This window comes from Anser cygnoides, chromosome Z (assembly GCF_040182565.1).
Source record: "Anser cygnoides isolate HZ-2024a breed goose chromosome Z, Taihu_goose_T2T_genome, whole genome shotgun sequence".
NCBI lineage: Eukaryota > Metazoa > Chordata > Aves > Anseriformes > Anatidae > Anser > Anser cygnoides.
The window spans coordinates 78,643,502-78,660,145 of NC_089912.1; the positions used below are offsets into that span (position 1 = coordinate 78,643,502).

Here is a 16,644-nt window from a genome sequence, read left to right on the forward strand (position 1 = left end):
GGCAAATTCTCTCCTGGGACAGATTCTTTACAATAAAACAGATCTGTCTGCCAGTGGAATTTTGCTCCCGAAAATTTTTAAAGCATAAATGCAGAAACAAATTTGTGTGCCTGATTTCCCACGGAGAAATTCATACATTTGTCTCATTCCAAAAAAAAACAAAAAACAGTTTATCACACCCTCTTATGCACAGTGTCTATATTTTGTAGGGACATAAGTACATGCAGACTTGTGGGCATGTGTAAAGCTTCTTCTAGAATGAAAGTTCCTGTCTGTGCAGGAACTTCAGGTATACAAGATGACACAGCTGGAAAATGTCAGGCCATAGCAGCAAAAATGATATGATAGACCTTGGTCTTGGAAAAACCAGTAAGTTTAAGTTTAGTGCTCCCTGGGGTAAGGAGTGTTTATGCTAATCATGACTAATGCTAATGACTTTATGCTAATTATGACTTAGTGAGTCAAAGTATACTCTTTGAAAAGAATCTAAATACAAATTTACATGGTACACTGGCGATATTACAGTGGGTCAGTTAAATAATGGAAGTAATGTGTAGGGTTTTAGCCTATCAGGTAAATCTTTGAGAATCACGTGCATTTCTGGATAGCATAACTTTGCTGCATCGAGATGTGAAGATTGATAATGTGCTATTCTATGGTACTTCTATACAATGCGTATTGTTACTGAGTTCTGCTTGACTCTGGTCATTATGAATTTTACTCTTATTACAAGGTTGTCCCCCAGTCCTGACAGTAATGCTTAGTTTAGATTCTTATTTTAAAACCCTTGAAATGTTTGCAGTTTGCTTACTTATTAGTTTGAGTTATTTCCTGTGCTTAAATCCAGCTGAAAAAAATAGTTTAAGATATTAAGTCAGTTAAAATGAAACGTTATGTGGCAAACTGCTCTTAAGGCCTTTCAAAAGGCTCCACTCAGTGACAGCTTGAACTTGAGACATGTTCTTTCTTGTTTCACCTTTCTTCTCCAAGCATGAAGTCTGTCAAGATATTGCCTGGTTTCACTTTTTCTTTTGATTTTGTTGCACGAATACTAGTTCTTCATGCTCTTAATGTGTTCATTCTACCTACGAGACAAACAGACCTGTGAGTTAGGAATATGAGGTTTTATCAGCTGTATAATGTTAAGCAATGGTGGAAATGTGAGACAGTTAGAAAAAGCAGCAACTCCATTGCAAAATACATTCCTGTGTTGGATCCATGCATACTTGATTGTCTTGATGAACTCTTGTTCTTTCCAATTAGCTTGATGTTTGGCTGACTGTATCCTGGCTCATCTGTAGCTGGGGACACTGTTCTGAGTGAGTCTGTCTGCAGCGGCACCTTAACTTGAAGATGTGTAATACACCTCTGAAATTTCCAGGGTTTGCAACGTGGATATGAATTATTGGCAGGCATTCTGCTGGAATTAGATCTAAGAGATGAGAGAGCTGTGCAGCTGAAGTGTTTGTTGAAGTACTATATTCCTTTTGATGTACTTCTTTTTATAAAAAAACTTTTTCTTTTAGGCGTTCATATAAGGGATGAAGCTGAACTGGGCTTTTGTTACTGGTGCTCTTCACTGAGTGAACAATTTTGTTGTTCACTATGTGCCCTAGTTTCAGACTTCTCTGAGATCAAATATAAAAACTTTCTTTAAAAACAAACACTAGTAGGTTGACTGGTCATGCTTTTACTTTCATTCTTTTTTGTTCTCCATAAACACTTTTAGGCCTTTTATGTTTAACTTCCTAAGGAAACCAACCCTACTTTGTTTTTCAAGTGTGATGTCTGCCTGATTTTCCGTTTTCTCTTTGTTTCTGTTGCACACCGAAATAATCTCTGGAAGAGGAAAAAGGATTTAATCTTATGCGGTTTCTCCTGATCTATCTGTTTGTCTGTCTTTTTTTTTTTTTTTTGATAATAGCTCCCAAAGTGACATTCAGTAGGGCTTTTCAAATGAGCAAGATCTTCATTTGTTTTGAAAGCATTAATTTTAATTTCTAAAGCATTAAAATTGGTTTGCAGTCCGGTATGGTAAAGTCTAATGTGTTGATTCCACCACTGCTCCCCTACAGTCATTACCAGCCTGAATTTGGTGGTTTCTTTGTATGGATGGCATCCTGCAGTATCTAGTAGTTAACAGAAAAATATTGATCGGGAATAAATGTCTCTTTCTTTTAGTTAAAAAAAAAAAAAAAAAAGAGAGACAAAGATGCAAAACCAAAACACTAATAAATAATACTATTATTTTTTTTCCAGATGATTGCAAAGGGAAAAAATGCTTCTGAGCTCTTTCCTGCTGTTGTGAAGAATGTTGCCAGTAAAAATATCGAGGTATTCCTACAGCATAGTAAAAACACTCTTACACAGGATCTGTTTATGAAAATTTTAGCAGATTATGTCTGAATTCTGTATAAACTGTATTTTTTCACTAGCACTTTTTACTAGAATTTCTTTTCTGTGAAGCTGTAATTGGAAAAAAAAATCGTGTAAATAAAGGAAACCCACTGTGATTTGGTTGGGGGGAGGGGATAATACTATTGACATTATTAAAAAAAAAAAAAAAATCAAAACCACAAGGGGATGTGTTTTTGACTGGTATGTGTTTAAATGTTTTTATTGCTTTAAAGAAGATTGATCAGAAGTTTATGGAATCATGTGGTTACAATTACCTGCCAAGAAAAGTTACTATATTCTATTTGAATTGTGGTGGAACTTGCAAAGTTTGGCTGGGGGATTGTGCTACATATTATTTGGAAATATCTATTGCAGATAAAAGCTGAGAGGCAAGATTAAAAAAAAAAAATGGTTAGATTAAAAAAAAAAGTTTTCACTGTGCTATTCCTGTAGTATAGTCGTAAAAAGTGGAGTGTTTCATCAATTGTATTGCAAAGCAAGATCACTTTAACTCAATTAAGCAAGTCTCTGTAGGAATTTGTGATTAGACAAAATGTGATGTTACTAATACAGTGTGTTTAAAATAATGTGTTTGTCCACAACCCTTAAATGGTGGTGTTTTTGATAACGTAGTTTAAAACTAATGCATTACATATTAACGTGAATGCCTGTGATCCCAGAAGATTACAAAACAGATGCTTTCAAATGTTAGAATCTTTTGAAAAAACATGACTACTTGGGGGGAGAAGGGGAAGAGGAATAGGTCCCATGTTGAGTACAGAAATTTTTACTAATATGCAATGTAATTCCAAATGTTTGGGTTGCTTACAATATGCTTTACAAGACATGTAGACTCTTTATTTAAAAAGTATTTTAGGTCTATGCCTTTAATCATTAATTTTGTATGAAGAATTATGAGAGGAATTGTATGAAAAAGGGGCAGACTCCAGAAAGATTAAACTTTTCCATGGGAGCAGCTGGTGAAGAAGCTGGGTGAAAATCATCTGTTATAGGAGTTAATTTCTTAAGACAAGACCTTTGACTGAGTTTATTCAACTTACACTAAATTATGTGATTTTTGATTAATTGTAAGGAGACTTAATAGGTGTTTTCAGGACTTACATAAATAAAAACAAAAGCAGATCTAAAAGCTTTCTTTCTGCTATTTACCATGCATTTTATTGTAGCAGCATATTTATCTGGCTTTGCCCCAGTATCAGGTGTTTGATGAGCAATGTAGCTTGCTTCTGTATCTTTTTTTTTTGCCCTTATAGGAAAGCAAGAAAAGGTCCTATCTTGGACTAGGATTTTATTCAAAAAAAATTTTCAGGAATTAAAAAAAAAAAATTTGATTACCTTCAACGATGATGTGTTTAAATCCACAGGCTTTCCATGTGGCTCAAGGAAATCTAAAGCAGCATTTGCATTAGAAAGTTGTACGGACAAGGGTTTTATAAATAAATAGCTGTTACTATGATGCTCACTACCAGTACTATGCATACGCTGTCAGCTCTGGAGAGGTGTCAGGAGTTGTAGTTGACTTGACAAACGAAAGTGAAAATAATGTATGTAATTTTGCAGTTCCAGACAGTATAGTGACCAACAAGTGTCAAGTCCTCAACAAGTTTGAGGACAGCAGAGCAAGCACTTGATAGGATTAGGTACTTACTATTGTACAGGATCATAATTTTGGAAAAATGTAACAAATGGTGTTTTGAAGCACTAGGTTCGAAAAAAACTATTTGAATACATGCTCTAATTCTTCTCTCCTCTCCTGGAAGTGTATATTATGAGCGTAAACAAAAAGTTCATTTTGTGGGCCCATGCATACATACATGTGTGTATTGTCTTTATATATAGATATATGCATTACATACATGTGTACAGCAGCAGCTACAAAAATTGGCACAGAGGACTTGCATGAATGCAAACACCACCAATGGCTTGGCCCTTCAAGGTGAAGTTCTGCTAGGGGGAGTGTATATACACATACATGGAGTGTGAGTCCATCCAGCAGCTTTACTTCAGTGGCTGGTAGAGGCTCCAGTGACTCCAGTTGCTGGCACATACTCTCTGTTGAATGTGAAGGTGTGTATACCTCATGGAGGACAATGGTTTAAAATGGAATTTAAAAAGAAGATATGACAGAATGATCTTCTGTGTCCTGCACAGGATCAGCAAGGCTGCCAGCCAGAAAACTGTTTAGATGCTACTGTCTCTTTTTATCTGCTTATCTTTCATTCGTCTCTACTGATTCCAAATTACATAGGTCCTTCCCTTTACATGCCTTTGCTTCCTCCCCAAAGTGTCCCGTAAGTCCTATGCAATCCTAAAATACATTGCATCCTATACTGGGTCCCGTACCCTTAAGTAGCAAAACCCTTCAGTCTGAGATGTGCTCTGGTGTTAACTCTTGATGGGTTTCACACTTAGACACTGGAGCTGAGAACATCCTGGGAGGGGCACAACACGGTGTCCCTTCCTCCGAGTCCTAAATTTGGGTTCCCTCCTGCTGCTGTGCCTCTGTGCACCTGTGGGTTTGTGGAGATGTGGTGGTGGCTTCTGACATGGACCTGTCATGGAGAGTAGCTAAGGCAGGCTGTTATTTGCTTCCCCCTACCTTATTGTCTCCCTTTGCTACTTTGTGTGTGTGAAGATGGTTTTATAACATAACCTAACATTAATTACTGGAAACGTTTCTCTGTTAGTATTTTATGTTCTTCTGTTATATTTTAAAACAAAAAGACAATTATATGAATTCACATCTTCCTCTGTGCAGTGGTTACAGTTATTTTTTCTACAATTTAGTGCTAGCATTCATTTGGGAGGAGGAGACTGTTGAAAGAGATCAGGGCATTTAGAAAAGACAGTTCAGTAACTTCTTTATGAAGGTTAGTTAGATAACAAATTTAGGTCCCAGTGTAACTACACTTGGGCCTAACCAGTTCAATGTTTTGAGTAACTTGTGTCGTGATTCAGTTTTTAGGATGCTTCTGAAGTTACTAGAGATGACTTGGAATGGGCTAAGTCAGATTCTTAGTGCATTGATTCTGATACTGTTTTCTGAAATCATTTTGCCAAATTTCCCCCCCATCTTTAATTCTAATGGAACTCTGTCTGTACTAATTGCTATGATGCAGTAGCATAAAATACATCAGTTTATCTGAGTGACTTTCCTGACCAGAAAAGGCTACTGTGTTGTTGTTGTTTGTTTTTTGTTTTGTTTTGTTTTTAATTTTAAATCAATGCTGAATACTCTAGTACAGGGAAATGGTGGTTAAGAAGCAATAGAACATGTTGATTTGCCTTAAGAAAAGCAAAGGGCATCTTATTGTTTACGTAAGTGCCTTGTGATTTTTTTTAAATTTTTTTAAGTACACACTGACCTCAACTTGATTATGTGCATCATGTCATGAATGGTAAGGATACAAAAAGTGACCTAATAAACAATCGGTGGTATAGAACAAAAATAGGTCTTGGTCAATACCTCATGGAGTTTTACGTGCTTATATTGATAAACTAATTAAACAAATCTGCCTGTGTTCCTCAAGCCTAATGTGCCCCTGTTATGATTAGTTTTACAGAAAGGAGCATTTTAACATTGAATGAAGGTAAATGATAAAAGAACAGTGTAGTCACGAAGCTCTAAGGGCTTCCATTTCTAGTCACAGAGTGGTTTCAGGGAAAGGAGGCTTTCTTTGCACACCTGCAGTCATTCAGTGCATAGGCCTCTTGTGGCCAATGTTGATTGCTGCTTGTCTGGAGCTGAACAACAAATAATTTAGTGTGGTGTAACCTTCTGTGATTTAATATTATGCTTTTTGCCAGAACTGGCACAAAGATACATCTTCTGATAGTGATGGTAATTATAGCACAGCTGTAGTTGAGGGTCTTTCAGAGTTTTCCATTATAAGCCCCAATAGTCAGTTTACAACTCCAATGTAAAAAATATTTTCCCTGCTTCCTTGACATGTAGTGGCCATGAGGGGGTAAAGTGAACTAAATTGAATACCCTCCTCCTCCAAACTCATATTGAGGTTTTCTTAATCTTTGAACATTGCATCCTTTGTAATATGACTATATTAGCTACATATTTTGAATGCTTCAAGCCGGGCAAAGGCGGATCTAATACCCTTTGCTTTTGTCCAAGACATAGTCAGAAGCGTTTCTTTTAATCCGAGTTAAACAGCATAAGTTACCATACTTCAGCTGGAACTTATATTCTCTTTCAGATGTGTTAAAGTAACTGATTTTGAGTTTCAGGGTAAAATGGGCTTGTTTAAACTGTAATTGCCAAGGATTTCATGCTTTTTTTTTTTTTTTTTCCCCCATAAGAATGTATTAGGAGTGCTCACGTGGTCAGTTGCCATATGGCAGCTTCTTATGTTATTGAAGTCTTTATTTACTGGATGATAATATAATGCAATACTTTGTATTGTTAGTCTTGATCTGACTGTATCACTAATTAGGTAATATTGTAGCACCTCAGGGAATTACTATTAAAGGAATTACAGTAAGTCATAAGGCATTTGAGAAATGTGAGTATTCTAGTGATGTATTAACTCTTCCTTTAAGAAGAGCTCAAGAATAAAAGAACAAAAATCAAGAATAAAATGTTGCTTCTGTTTTTTGTTTTACAGAGTTCCATAACTTTCTTGTAACAATGTTCTTTGTGGTTTTTTTTTTCAGATAAAAAAGCTTGTATACGTTTATCTGATGCGTTATGCAGAAGAGCAGCAAGATCTAGCATTGTTGTCCATCAGTACTTTTCAGCGTGCTTTAAAAGTGAGTGACTCTTAACATTTAATACAGAATTCTGAGCAGGCATCACAAAACCAGATATTTTTAAGTGTAGTCAAGTAAACTAAAGCATATAAATAACTTGAAACTACTTTACCAGATGCAGATACGTCATTGACAGATTCTTTTGTGCTGCCTCAAACCTCATCAAATATAAAGCAGCTAAGCCTTCATGAAGTTAAAATTACCTTACTAAGGAAAAGTAGCTGAGTGGTGCTCTTGAGTCCACATGCACAACATTTACGTCTGGACTGACTTTGCTCTTTACTAGGTAGATTATGCATGTAGAAAGAAGACCTTATTTTTCTGTGATCTACCTGTTTCTTTTAGTTTGTGTAAAAGATGCTTCTGTGCAACAGAAGTGTAACATAAGGAAGACAGCAGTACTTAACAACACTCAATGTCTTGCATGTGCTGCTTCTAATAAAAAGTGCTGAAAATGTAGCCTTCGGTAGAGTTTTATTTCTGATTCGTATTAAAACGTGGTATGGGATTTGAGAGCGAAAACTTGGATTGCCTTTGAAGTGTGACTCTAGAGATTTAGAAAGGTCTTTTAAGTCTCTGCTCTTAAGTTTGGCCAGATTTTATAAGAGGAGGCTGGTTTTTTGTTGTTGTTGTATTATTCCTTGTACTCTTCTTATATGGCTATTATAGATGTGTGCAAAGCCCATGGTGAATGGACTAGATTTACATAACTGTTCTTCAAAATACAGATACTACAGGCTTTAAAATTGTAAAGTACAGGCTTTAAAATTTCACATGTTCTTAAAAAAAAAAATGTATTTCATTACTGGCTTCAGATTATATCTTGCAGTAAAGAAGTGGATATGTAGTTAGGAAGAACTTGAGTGGGATTATCATAGCTAAGAACCACATTTTAGTTTGCTAAATATTATATTTAATAATAAAACTAAGCTAGTTAGTTTTTTGAGAATACCTCAATTCCACTTGCATTGCGGTTTCAGATCATTGATTCATGAACCAACATTTTATTTAATAAAAATGAATTATAGTTTTCCAGACTTCTAGATTTTTAATATTTTAATGTTTTCTGTCTTTTGTTGTTGTTATTGTTGTTGAAAGTTCATTGCATGAAGTTTGGCACATTTACTTATTAGTTTGTCCTTAAATTGCAAGTCTGATTGATCTGGTAGATATAGGTGCCCTCGCTAGTGTAGATGCCACAGAGGATTTGATGATGTTTTTCTGCACTATCTTGTTTTATTTCTTCCCTTCTCTGCCATTTCTTAGGATCCTAATCAGCTAATCCGTGCAAGTGCTTTGAGAGTTCTGTCTAGTATCCGTGTGCCAATTATTGTTCCTATTATGATGCTTGCTATTAAGGAAGCTTCTTCTGATTTATCACCTTATGTGAGGAAGAATGCAGCCCATGCAATCCAAAAACTGTACAGGTGAGTCATTCTGAAAAGTACTGAAATGTGATTTTAAAGATCATTGTGGACTCTTTAGTAAGACTACTGCGGGGGTTGTGTGTGCCTCAGACATGTTTATCAGATCTGTTTATTAAAAAGTACAAAATGTATATAGACATTCAGTCACTCAGCTGATTTGACTGGAGTTCAGGCACCTTTGGACTTTTTTCCCAAGTTACTACAGCAAATGTTTTCAGATTCTTGATTTTAACTGTTGGCCAATAGTATAATTAACTGTCTGCTGCTCTTTTGAAAGACACTGAGTACTGTGAGAATTTTGTTAAATCATTACTATCTGTTTAAAATGTCTTCATAAAAATTTGAAAATACAATTCTGTTCTTTTTGAATTTGCTTTTTTACCATAGGGTAAACATTACATTGTTTTCTTTCCTCCTTTGTTTTCCATGGTATATTCTTGTAATACTCTTTTAAGATCAAGGTGTTTTGGTTAATAACCATAGTGCTTTGATATATGTATAGCAAACTCGGATGTATTGTAAGTTTCAGAAATTAAAATCTTCATTTGTGGAATTGGTTCAAACTTCATACAGTAATGCACCCCTGAACTGTCTCATGCTTGCTAGAATAACAGGATAAGTATGAAAAGATTTAGAAAGAAACTGGTACACTCACATCTTTTGCTTTTTAATATGCCAGTTACTGTCATCACTTTAAGTAAATATTTTGATGTGTCTTCTCAGAATCTAAGATTTGTGTTTAGCATCTGTATCTTTCATCTTAAAGGCATCCATTGTGGTTTGTAGTGTAGATGACAAATGAATACCACCTAGTACAAATTTTATCTATGCAAATCCACCTCTTCCAAATCCTTCTCTTCCCTCTTCTGAAATTCTTGTTATGGAAGAGCTCTTAAAAAGAGGTGGGTACAAAGAGGTGGGTACAGTCTTATTCAGCAAGATCTTGAAATCATTCTTGCAAATACTGTAAAAAGCTTATCCCTTGCAGCATGATTTGAAGAAACTAGCTTCACTTTCTTCTAATTTCCATGACTTCCTGACTGGTAGTAAAATGGACGTGCATCTCACAGTAATTAATCCCTGCCTGTTTTCATTTGCAAATGAAAATAATATTCCCCAAATTATTTTTAATGGTTTAGAGGGCCTGTACACCCTTCACAAAAGTTTTTACTTCACATAAATCATAATGTGAGGTTTCAAACTGCTGTAGCCGTACAGTCCATCCTACCTGGACTACAATAAACTTCATTGTAACTTGTGAATAGAGTCGTAACTAGCAATTTTATCCATGGTAGAAGGATTTGAGAGCTGTTTATAGAAAGCATGCCAACTTTACCATCATGTTTTAAAAATACACTTGTACAGTTGTCATAGCTCATAGCCCTGGTTTACCACAGGACAAAGGGAGAGAATATAATTTTCTGGATTATGTGAAGAAGCAGCAGTTCTCAGAACAGGTGAAGAGACCATCAAATTAATTTCTCTATAGGCAGATACAGTTGGTTTGCCTTCAAATAAGGGTCTTTAACTGGCAGTGTCAGCAGATGTGTCAAGAGGGATCGTGACTGGTAGCTCCACAGTTCAGTGATACAGATCATTCACTGGTGGCAAGGCTGTCTTCTGGCCTATTTTTTTTATAAGCAAATCATTTCAGAAGACTCTGAATTTGGTCAGAATCAGAATTTTGCAGGGCATGGATTTTCGATTTGAAGATCAGTCAACAGTTTATGTACTGTCCTACATCTAATTACTCCATCTTCTGAGAGCATTTAAGCAAGAAGCACTAGCAGTTTATTCTAATAGTGCCTGCATGCTTCATTTACTTTTTGGTTTCCATAACTTCTCTCTTTCATAGTCCTGTGTCTCACTTAGTGTTACAGACTTATGGATGCAGGCTCGATACTCCAATCTTCCTTGCATTTAGTATCATGGTGTTTGGATGTATGCCTGACCTAGAAGAGCTTGTTCATTAGTGGTTCAATCAATCTTAGCAGCAGGAACCTCACATATCCAAACAGAGGAGATTTCAGGCATAGTATGAACAGCAACATTTGTGCCCAAAGCAATCAACATTGGAGTAATTTTATCATTGAAAATGTCAGACCTCTTGCTTATTTAGAGTGCACTTCAAAGCTATTGGTGTCTTCTGTCTATCAATAGAAAACTGTGTACTTGAAGTTACTCGCAGCAAGATTTGGAAAAGGACTTCTTAAAAGTTCCATCACCAGTATTAATACATACCATGCTATTACTAATAGATGCCATCATGGGAACACATCACTCTGAGCTCTTTAGCCTTTTCTTGTCCTTATCTAAAACTTCAGAGAGAGGAGGTGGAGAAATGGGAATTCAATCATCAAAACCCTTCTCAGTGATTGTCTTGATCACGTACAGAATTGGTATTTTTCAAAATGTCTTAGTACTAAATTATTCACCTCCCTCTTTCTCATGCCAACTTTAAAGATTTGAAATAAGGCCTATTAGAAGGACTTTGGGCTTTTCATCTGAAGGTTTTGGTCATTGGCAGAAGATCCATTGAAATTTGTTTTTTTGTTTAAACAAAAATAGAACTTGCAACAAAGGGTGACTGTAAAAATAGGGATAGAACAATGCTGTTGTTTTATGTATGCTGACAGTAGGGGCTTCTAACAAAGTTTAGTTATCCATTTAGCATGCTCTGGTATTGCTAGATATTACAGCCGTAGTGAAGTAGTATGCAGCTAGATACTCATTTGTGAATCTGTACTGTAAAGAATGTTCTGTGCTTTAGGGCAATTCATCAGTCAGCGTTGAAACTGAAGTGTACAATGATGACCAAATGCTTCCTTACTTAATTGTGATTGTATCCATATTGAAATGAGTTTTCAAAGTTACAGAACTCTATGTCCATATGGTTCTTTGAGTCTGCTGTATCTTTGTATTTTCTTCTGCCTTGGCTTTGAGTTCTTCCATGCTGTATGGATCCATGATGAAGAAGAAACTGGAATGATAAGTTAGTCCTTGCCTACCAGTTGTGTCTTGCGTATAGTACAAAAGAAAGCTAGGAAGCAAGTCTGGCAATGAACACTATGTCTGGCAAACTTTTCTTTGCTTATTGAATATGGAAAAGGTTAATAAAAAGCCTTTTTTTTTTGTTACTGCTGTTTTACCTCCAGCTTTACTGTTTATATAGGACTTGAAGCAGCCTATTTTTCTTTAGATTACACATCAGCTTGGTACATATACCTTTGACTACAACTTGTAAAACGTTTTGAATTCCCACGCTTCTGACTAAAATTGATCAAGTTAACAAAGTGTCTTACTTGAAGCTTTGTTATTAATCAAGTAGTAAAGGTATCATTCTGCTTGGTGTGATGTTCATTTACTACTGAATTCTTTCATGCTTATGGTCTCTTCTGCAGAAGCACTGATGTCCTCGTGATTTAACGTTTGAAGCTGTAAAGTTCTCCCTAATGTGTTGGTCTCTCAATATTTCTTAAATCTTAAAATTTTCATCTTTTTTTTAAGTATTAAGATTGTTATCTTTGTTATACTACCTATGTGTGTTCTGTAATCTTTATATTTCTTCAATTCATATTTATATTCCATACTGAACTTTTCTCAGTCAAGGTATTTTAAAACCATTTCTTTGGAATACTTGATTTCTCCGGAAGTAGTTTCTTTAACACTTTTGGTTCCTAGCTTGTGCCTGGAGGACAACAAACCTGAACTTAAAAAATTTTTGATATCTCTGACCAAACATGTAAAAAGTTTTCATTTTTCCTTCTAGTCTTGATCCAGAGCAAAAGGAAATGTTAATTGAAGTGATAGAAAAGCTTTTGAAGGATAGAAGTACGGTAAGAGCCAAATGTTGCTATTACATAAATACTCCCTCCCTCCCTCCCTCCATTTAAGTGTGTGTGTGTGTGTGTATGTGTGTATATATATATAAAAATATATATATATTTAAAGGATTATATTACATACTGTTGAATGACAGCCCGTGGTTTCTACTTCCTTAAGTCTTGATAATGTGTTTTTATGTGTCTTGGTTTGGGGTGGGATAGAGTTAATTTTCTTCACAGTAGCTGGTATGGTGTTCTGGATTTCGGAAGAGAAAAGTGTTGACAACATACCAATGTTCTAGTTGTTGCTGAGCAGAGCTTACACGAAATCAAGGACTTTTCACCTTCTCATGCTGGCCTGCCAGCCCTTGCTGGGGGTACACAGGGAACTGTGAGGGGAACACAGCCAGGACAGCTGATCCAATCTGACCAAGGGATATCCCATACCATGTGGAATCATATTCAGACAAATAGGGGGTTTAGCTGGGGTGGGGATTCTGCTGCTCAAGGCCTGCATGGGCATCGGTCAGTGGATGGTGACAAATTGCATTGTGCATCAATTGCTTTGTATATTTTCTTATCATCATTATTATTATTTTCCTTTGCTTTCTGTCCTGTTAAACTGTCGTTATCTCAACCTGTGAGTTTCTTTTTTTTTGTGATTCTCTCCCTCATCCCACTGTGGGGCAGGGGGAAGTGATTGAACATCTGTGTGGTACTTAGTTGCCTGCTGGGTTAAACCACAACAATATGCTTCAAAATATAAGCATCATTGTATATATATGCAGGATACTGTCTATTTAATACTGATTATCTCCATCTATAAGACAGGTAATTTTGCTTGCATCATAGGTATTCTTCATCTGTTTTGTTAGTGTGTTTTTTGTGAGAAGCTCAACGTGAGCCAGCAATATGCGCTTGCAACCCAGAAATCCAACTGTATCCTGGGCTGCATCAAAAGCAGAGTGGGCAGCAGGGCGACGGAGGTGATTCTCCTACGCCTACCTGGGCAACCTGCTCTAAGGAACCCGCTTTGGCAGGGGGGTTGGACCCGATGATCTTTCGCGGTCCCTTCCAACCCCTTCAATTCTGTGATTCTGTGTATGCTTTTTTAAACTTAAGTTTGAAAATGAAAGTTAGATAATGACACGAATAAGCATATAAGTGTCTCTGTATAAACACTTTTTCATCGAGATGTTATCTAGATCATTTCTATTTGCTTGTGATATTTTAAAAATACATTACTTCTGTATGATGCATAGTATACCTGTTGAAGTCCATCTGCTTTGTAGTGTGTGCAGCTGTTAAGCAATACTTGATGAGCACTAGTTTGTCCTTGCAAATATTTCCTCTTCCCACCTGTTAAGTAAAACTGATGTCCCGTTATAATTTCTGTAGATTTAACACCCCCTTTATATTTTGCTTGCCCTATAATACATACAAGTCTTCTATATGAGCTCCTGGATGTCTCACATTCTGAGGTCAGATGTTCACATTTCTAATACTTTTCTTTCTGTACCCACCACAATTAATTTTCACAAGTTTAAGTCAGGTAATTGAGCAAGGAGTCAAAAGATGGACTTCAAATATAAGATAGAGATGTAAATTAAAACATTTCTCTTATTCTTGCTCAGATGAGTAATGTAGCAAATGTCATGCTTTTTGATTAAAGGGAAGTATTGCTAGGTACCAGAGAGTGTGTTGCTTCAGCTACTATTAGCCACTTGCTTGCTGTTTTTTGTTTTAACTTTAATTTTACTATTTACATCTAACATTATCGTCTATTACTAGTGAAATGTACAGGAATATATTGTCTGTTGTTCTAGTACAGTCCAGATGTCCGGGACATAAATGGTGTCGATCTCTAATAGGCATCTCACAACTTCCACTGAAGGGTTGCTGAAGGAGAGTGTCAGAGCTTAATGGCTCAGCAGACAGTAAATCAGTTAGTTAGTTCTCCTGACTGCATCCACACCTGACCTGTACGCATTTGTCAGAGGCCTTTGTGCTTCTGTGGAGTTGCCCCCCAGTGGTTCTTTGTGTATTTTGTTTTTGTGGTTCATGCTCTTGGCGTGCATGCAATCTGTGAATGTGAGATTAGATTCTGTATACCTGTGGAGGCATAAACGACAGAGAAGCCATCTTTGTTTCTTTTTATTGCTCATGGCAGGAAAATGAAATCCTTGAATTTTCACTCTGTTCCCTAGTCCTTATTCCTTAAGGTAAAAGGCAAGTTATCCAACAAGTAGCTTTTACGCATATATATTTTCAAAACATTAGAGGAAAAAAGTAGGTTTGGATCTTCTTTTTCCCAGTGACTTAATTGTGGCACTTGGAGATGCTTACAGAGGAAGTTAATTCTCATTGCTTAGTATATGCCATTATTCTGATGCCTTTGTGGCAACGAATGATGGACATAGTGTATGAGAATACTAGCTGAAGCAATAGTCATAGTTAAGCTATTTTATCCCCCAGCACATTCAAGAAGATAATAATGATGGTCTAGATCTTGGTCTTCTAGACCTTTTCAGAAAAGCATTGGAGACATAATACAGTTAACTGCTGAAGTGTTTTCCTCCTTCTGTTCCTATTGGTCTGTTCCTTAGCAAGGCCTGATTTTGGGCTGAGACATTTCAGCTTCAGAAATTTTACTTGTTCAAGAAGGGCTAAGAAGAATTCTGAAAAGGAACAATACAAATCTCTTTTTGGGACTTTGAATCAAAACTGCATTGTAATATACAGTGTTTCATCCCAGGCTCCACAGCTTATTGTGGTATAAAATGGATCTGTCTCTGTTTACTTCTTGATAGTTTGTCTTTGGGAAGACCAATCTAGCACAGTAAAGCTCCAGTTTTAGTAGTCATTTTCGGTCATGTTCCACTGAATGTTCCCAGGAAGCCTCCAAATTTGCTAGCAAAAAGCATAAAATGCATAAGTGTTTTGTTACCAGATAACCGGTGTGAATAAGTTCTCATCTTTTGCCTCTAGTTAGAGAACATAGCAATTCACTCACAGTGCAGGAAACAGTTTTGCCATTTTAAGCTACTTGTATCTTTTTAGAGTAGAAAAGATGCAGCTGCTGTACAGGTAGAATGGAATAGAATAGTTCAGTTGGAAGGGACATTCAAAGATCATCTAGTCCAGCTGTCCAACCTCTTCAGGGCTAGACAAAAAACAAGGCTTATTATTGAGAGTATTGTCCAAATATCTCCTAAACACTGACAGGCATGGGATATCAGCCACCTCCCTAGGAAGCCTTTTCCAGGGTTTGACCACCCTCACAGTAAAGGAACTTTTCCTAATGTCCAGTCTGAACTTCCCATGGTGCAGCTTTGTGCTGTTCCCTTGTGTTCTGTTGACAGTGACCAGGAGCAGAGGCCAGCACCTCCCTCTGCATTTTGCTTCCTCAGGAAGTTGCAGAGAGCAGTGAGGCTGCCTCTCAGCCTCCTTTTCTCCATACTGGACAACCCAGGTGTCCTCAGACTTTCTTCACAGGACAGGCCTTTCTGCCCCGTTACCCTTTGTTGCCCTCCTCTGGATGCTTTCATGTACCTTAACATCCTTTTGTAGAGCCCAGAACTGTATACAATACTCAAGGTGAGGCTGCACCAACACTAAATATAGCAGGAGAATCACAACTTTTGACCAGTTGGCTTTTAGCTATGCTGTGTATAATGTACCCCAAAATGCAGTTTGCCCTTTTGACTGCAGAGCACACTTCTGGCTCATGCTGAGCCTGCCGTTGACCAGCACGCCCAGATCCTGTTCTGCTGAGCTGCTTCTCAGACACTCATCTCCCAGTCTGTACGTGTGTATTCAGCATTGCTCCATCCCAGGTGCAGAACCCAGCATTTTCCTTTGTTGAACTTCATGCCGTTGATGATAGCCCAATGCTCCAGTCTATCTTGATCCCTCTGCAAGCCTTCTCATCCCTCCAGGGAGTCAACAGCACCTCACAGTTTAGAGTCATCAGCAAATTTGTTGAGGATGCACTCCAGTCCAGGTGGTGGTCTCTACGTGCAGGTATTCATATGTAGACTACACAAGCTTACATAGGATACTTAATCTTTCTTACTTAGGCTGCGATGCCTTATTTAAGCTCTTCTTTGATGTTTATATTAATTTGAATCAATCACCTTCTTGTGTTTTGTAAGGAAAACTAAATTTCCTGTACTTAACATACAAGAAAAAAAACGTGTCCTACATGGATA

The 16,644-nt window shown here is 36.9% G+C and overlaps 1 protein-coding gene across 4 annotated transcripts in view; it reads left to right on the forward strand.

Annotated features, from left to right (window-relative positions):
• Positions 1–16,644, forward strand: part of AP3B1 (adaptor related protein complex 3 subunit beta 1) — a 165,250-nt gene that overhangs the window by 17,628 nt on the left and 130,978 nt on the right. For all 4 annotated transcript variants that reach the window (XR_010827451.1, XM_066987680.1, XM_066987682.1 and 1 more), the window contains exons 3-6: positions 2,260–2,334; positions 7,087–7,182; positions 8,449–8,609; positions 12,379–12,445. Coding sequence is in view for 3 of the 4 variants with exons in the window: in XM_066987680.1 (XP_066843781.1) it covers positions 2,260–2,334; positions 7,087–7,182; positions 8,449–8,609; positions 12,379–12,445 (399 nt within the window). In the remaining variant the exon portion in view is untranslated. The remainder of the gene's footprint in view (positions 1–2,259; positions 2,335–7,086; positions 7,183–8,448; positions 8,610–12,378; positions 12,446–16,644) is intronic.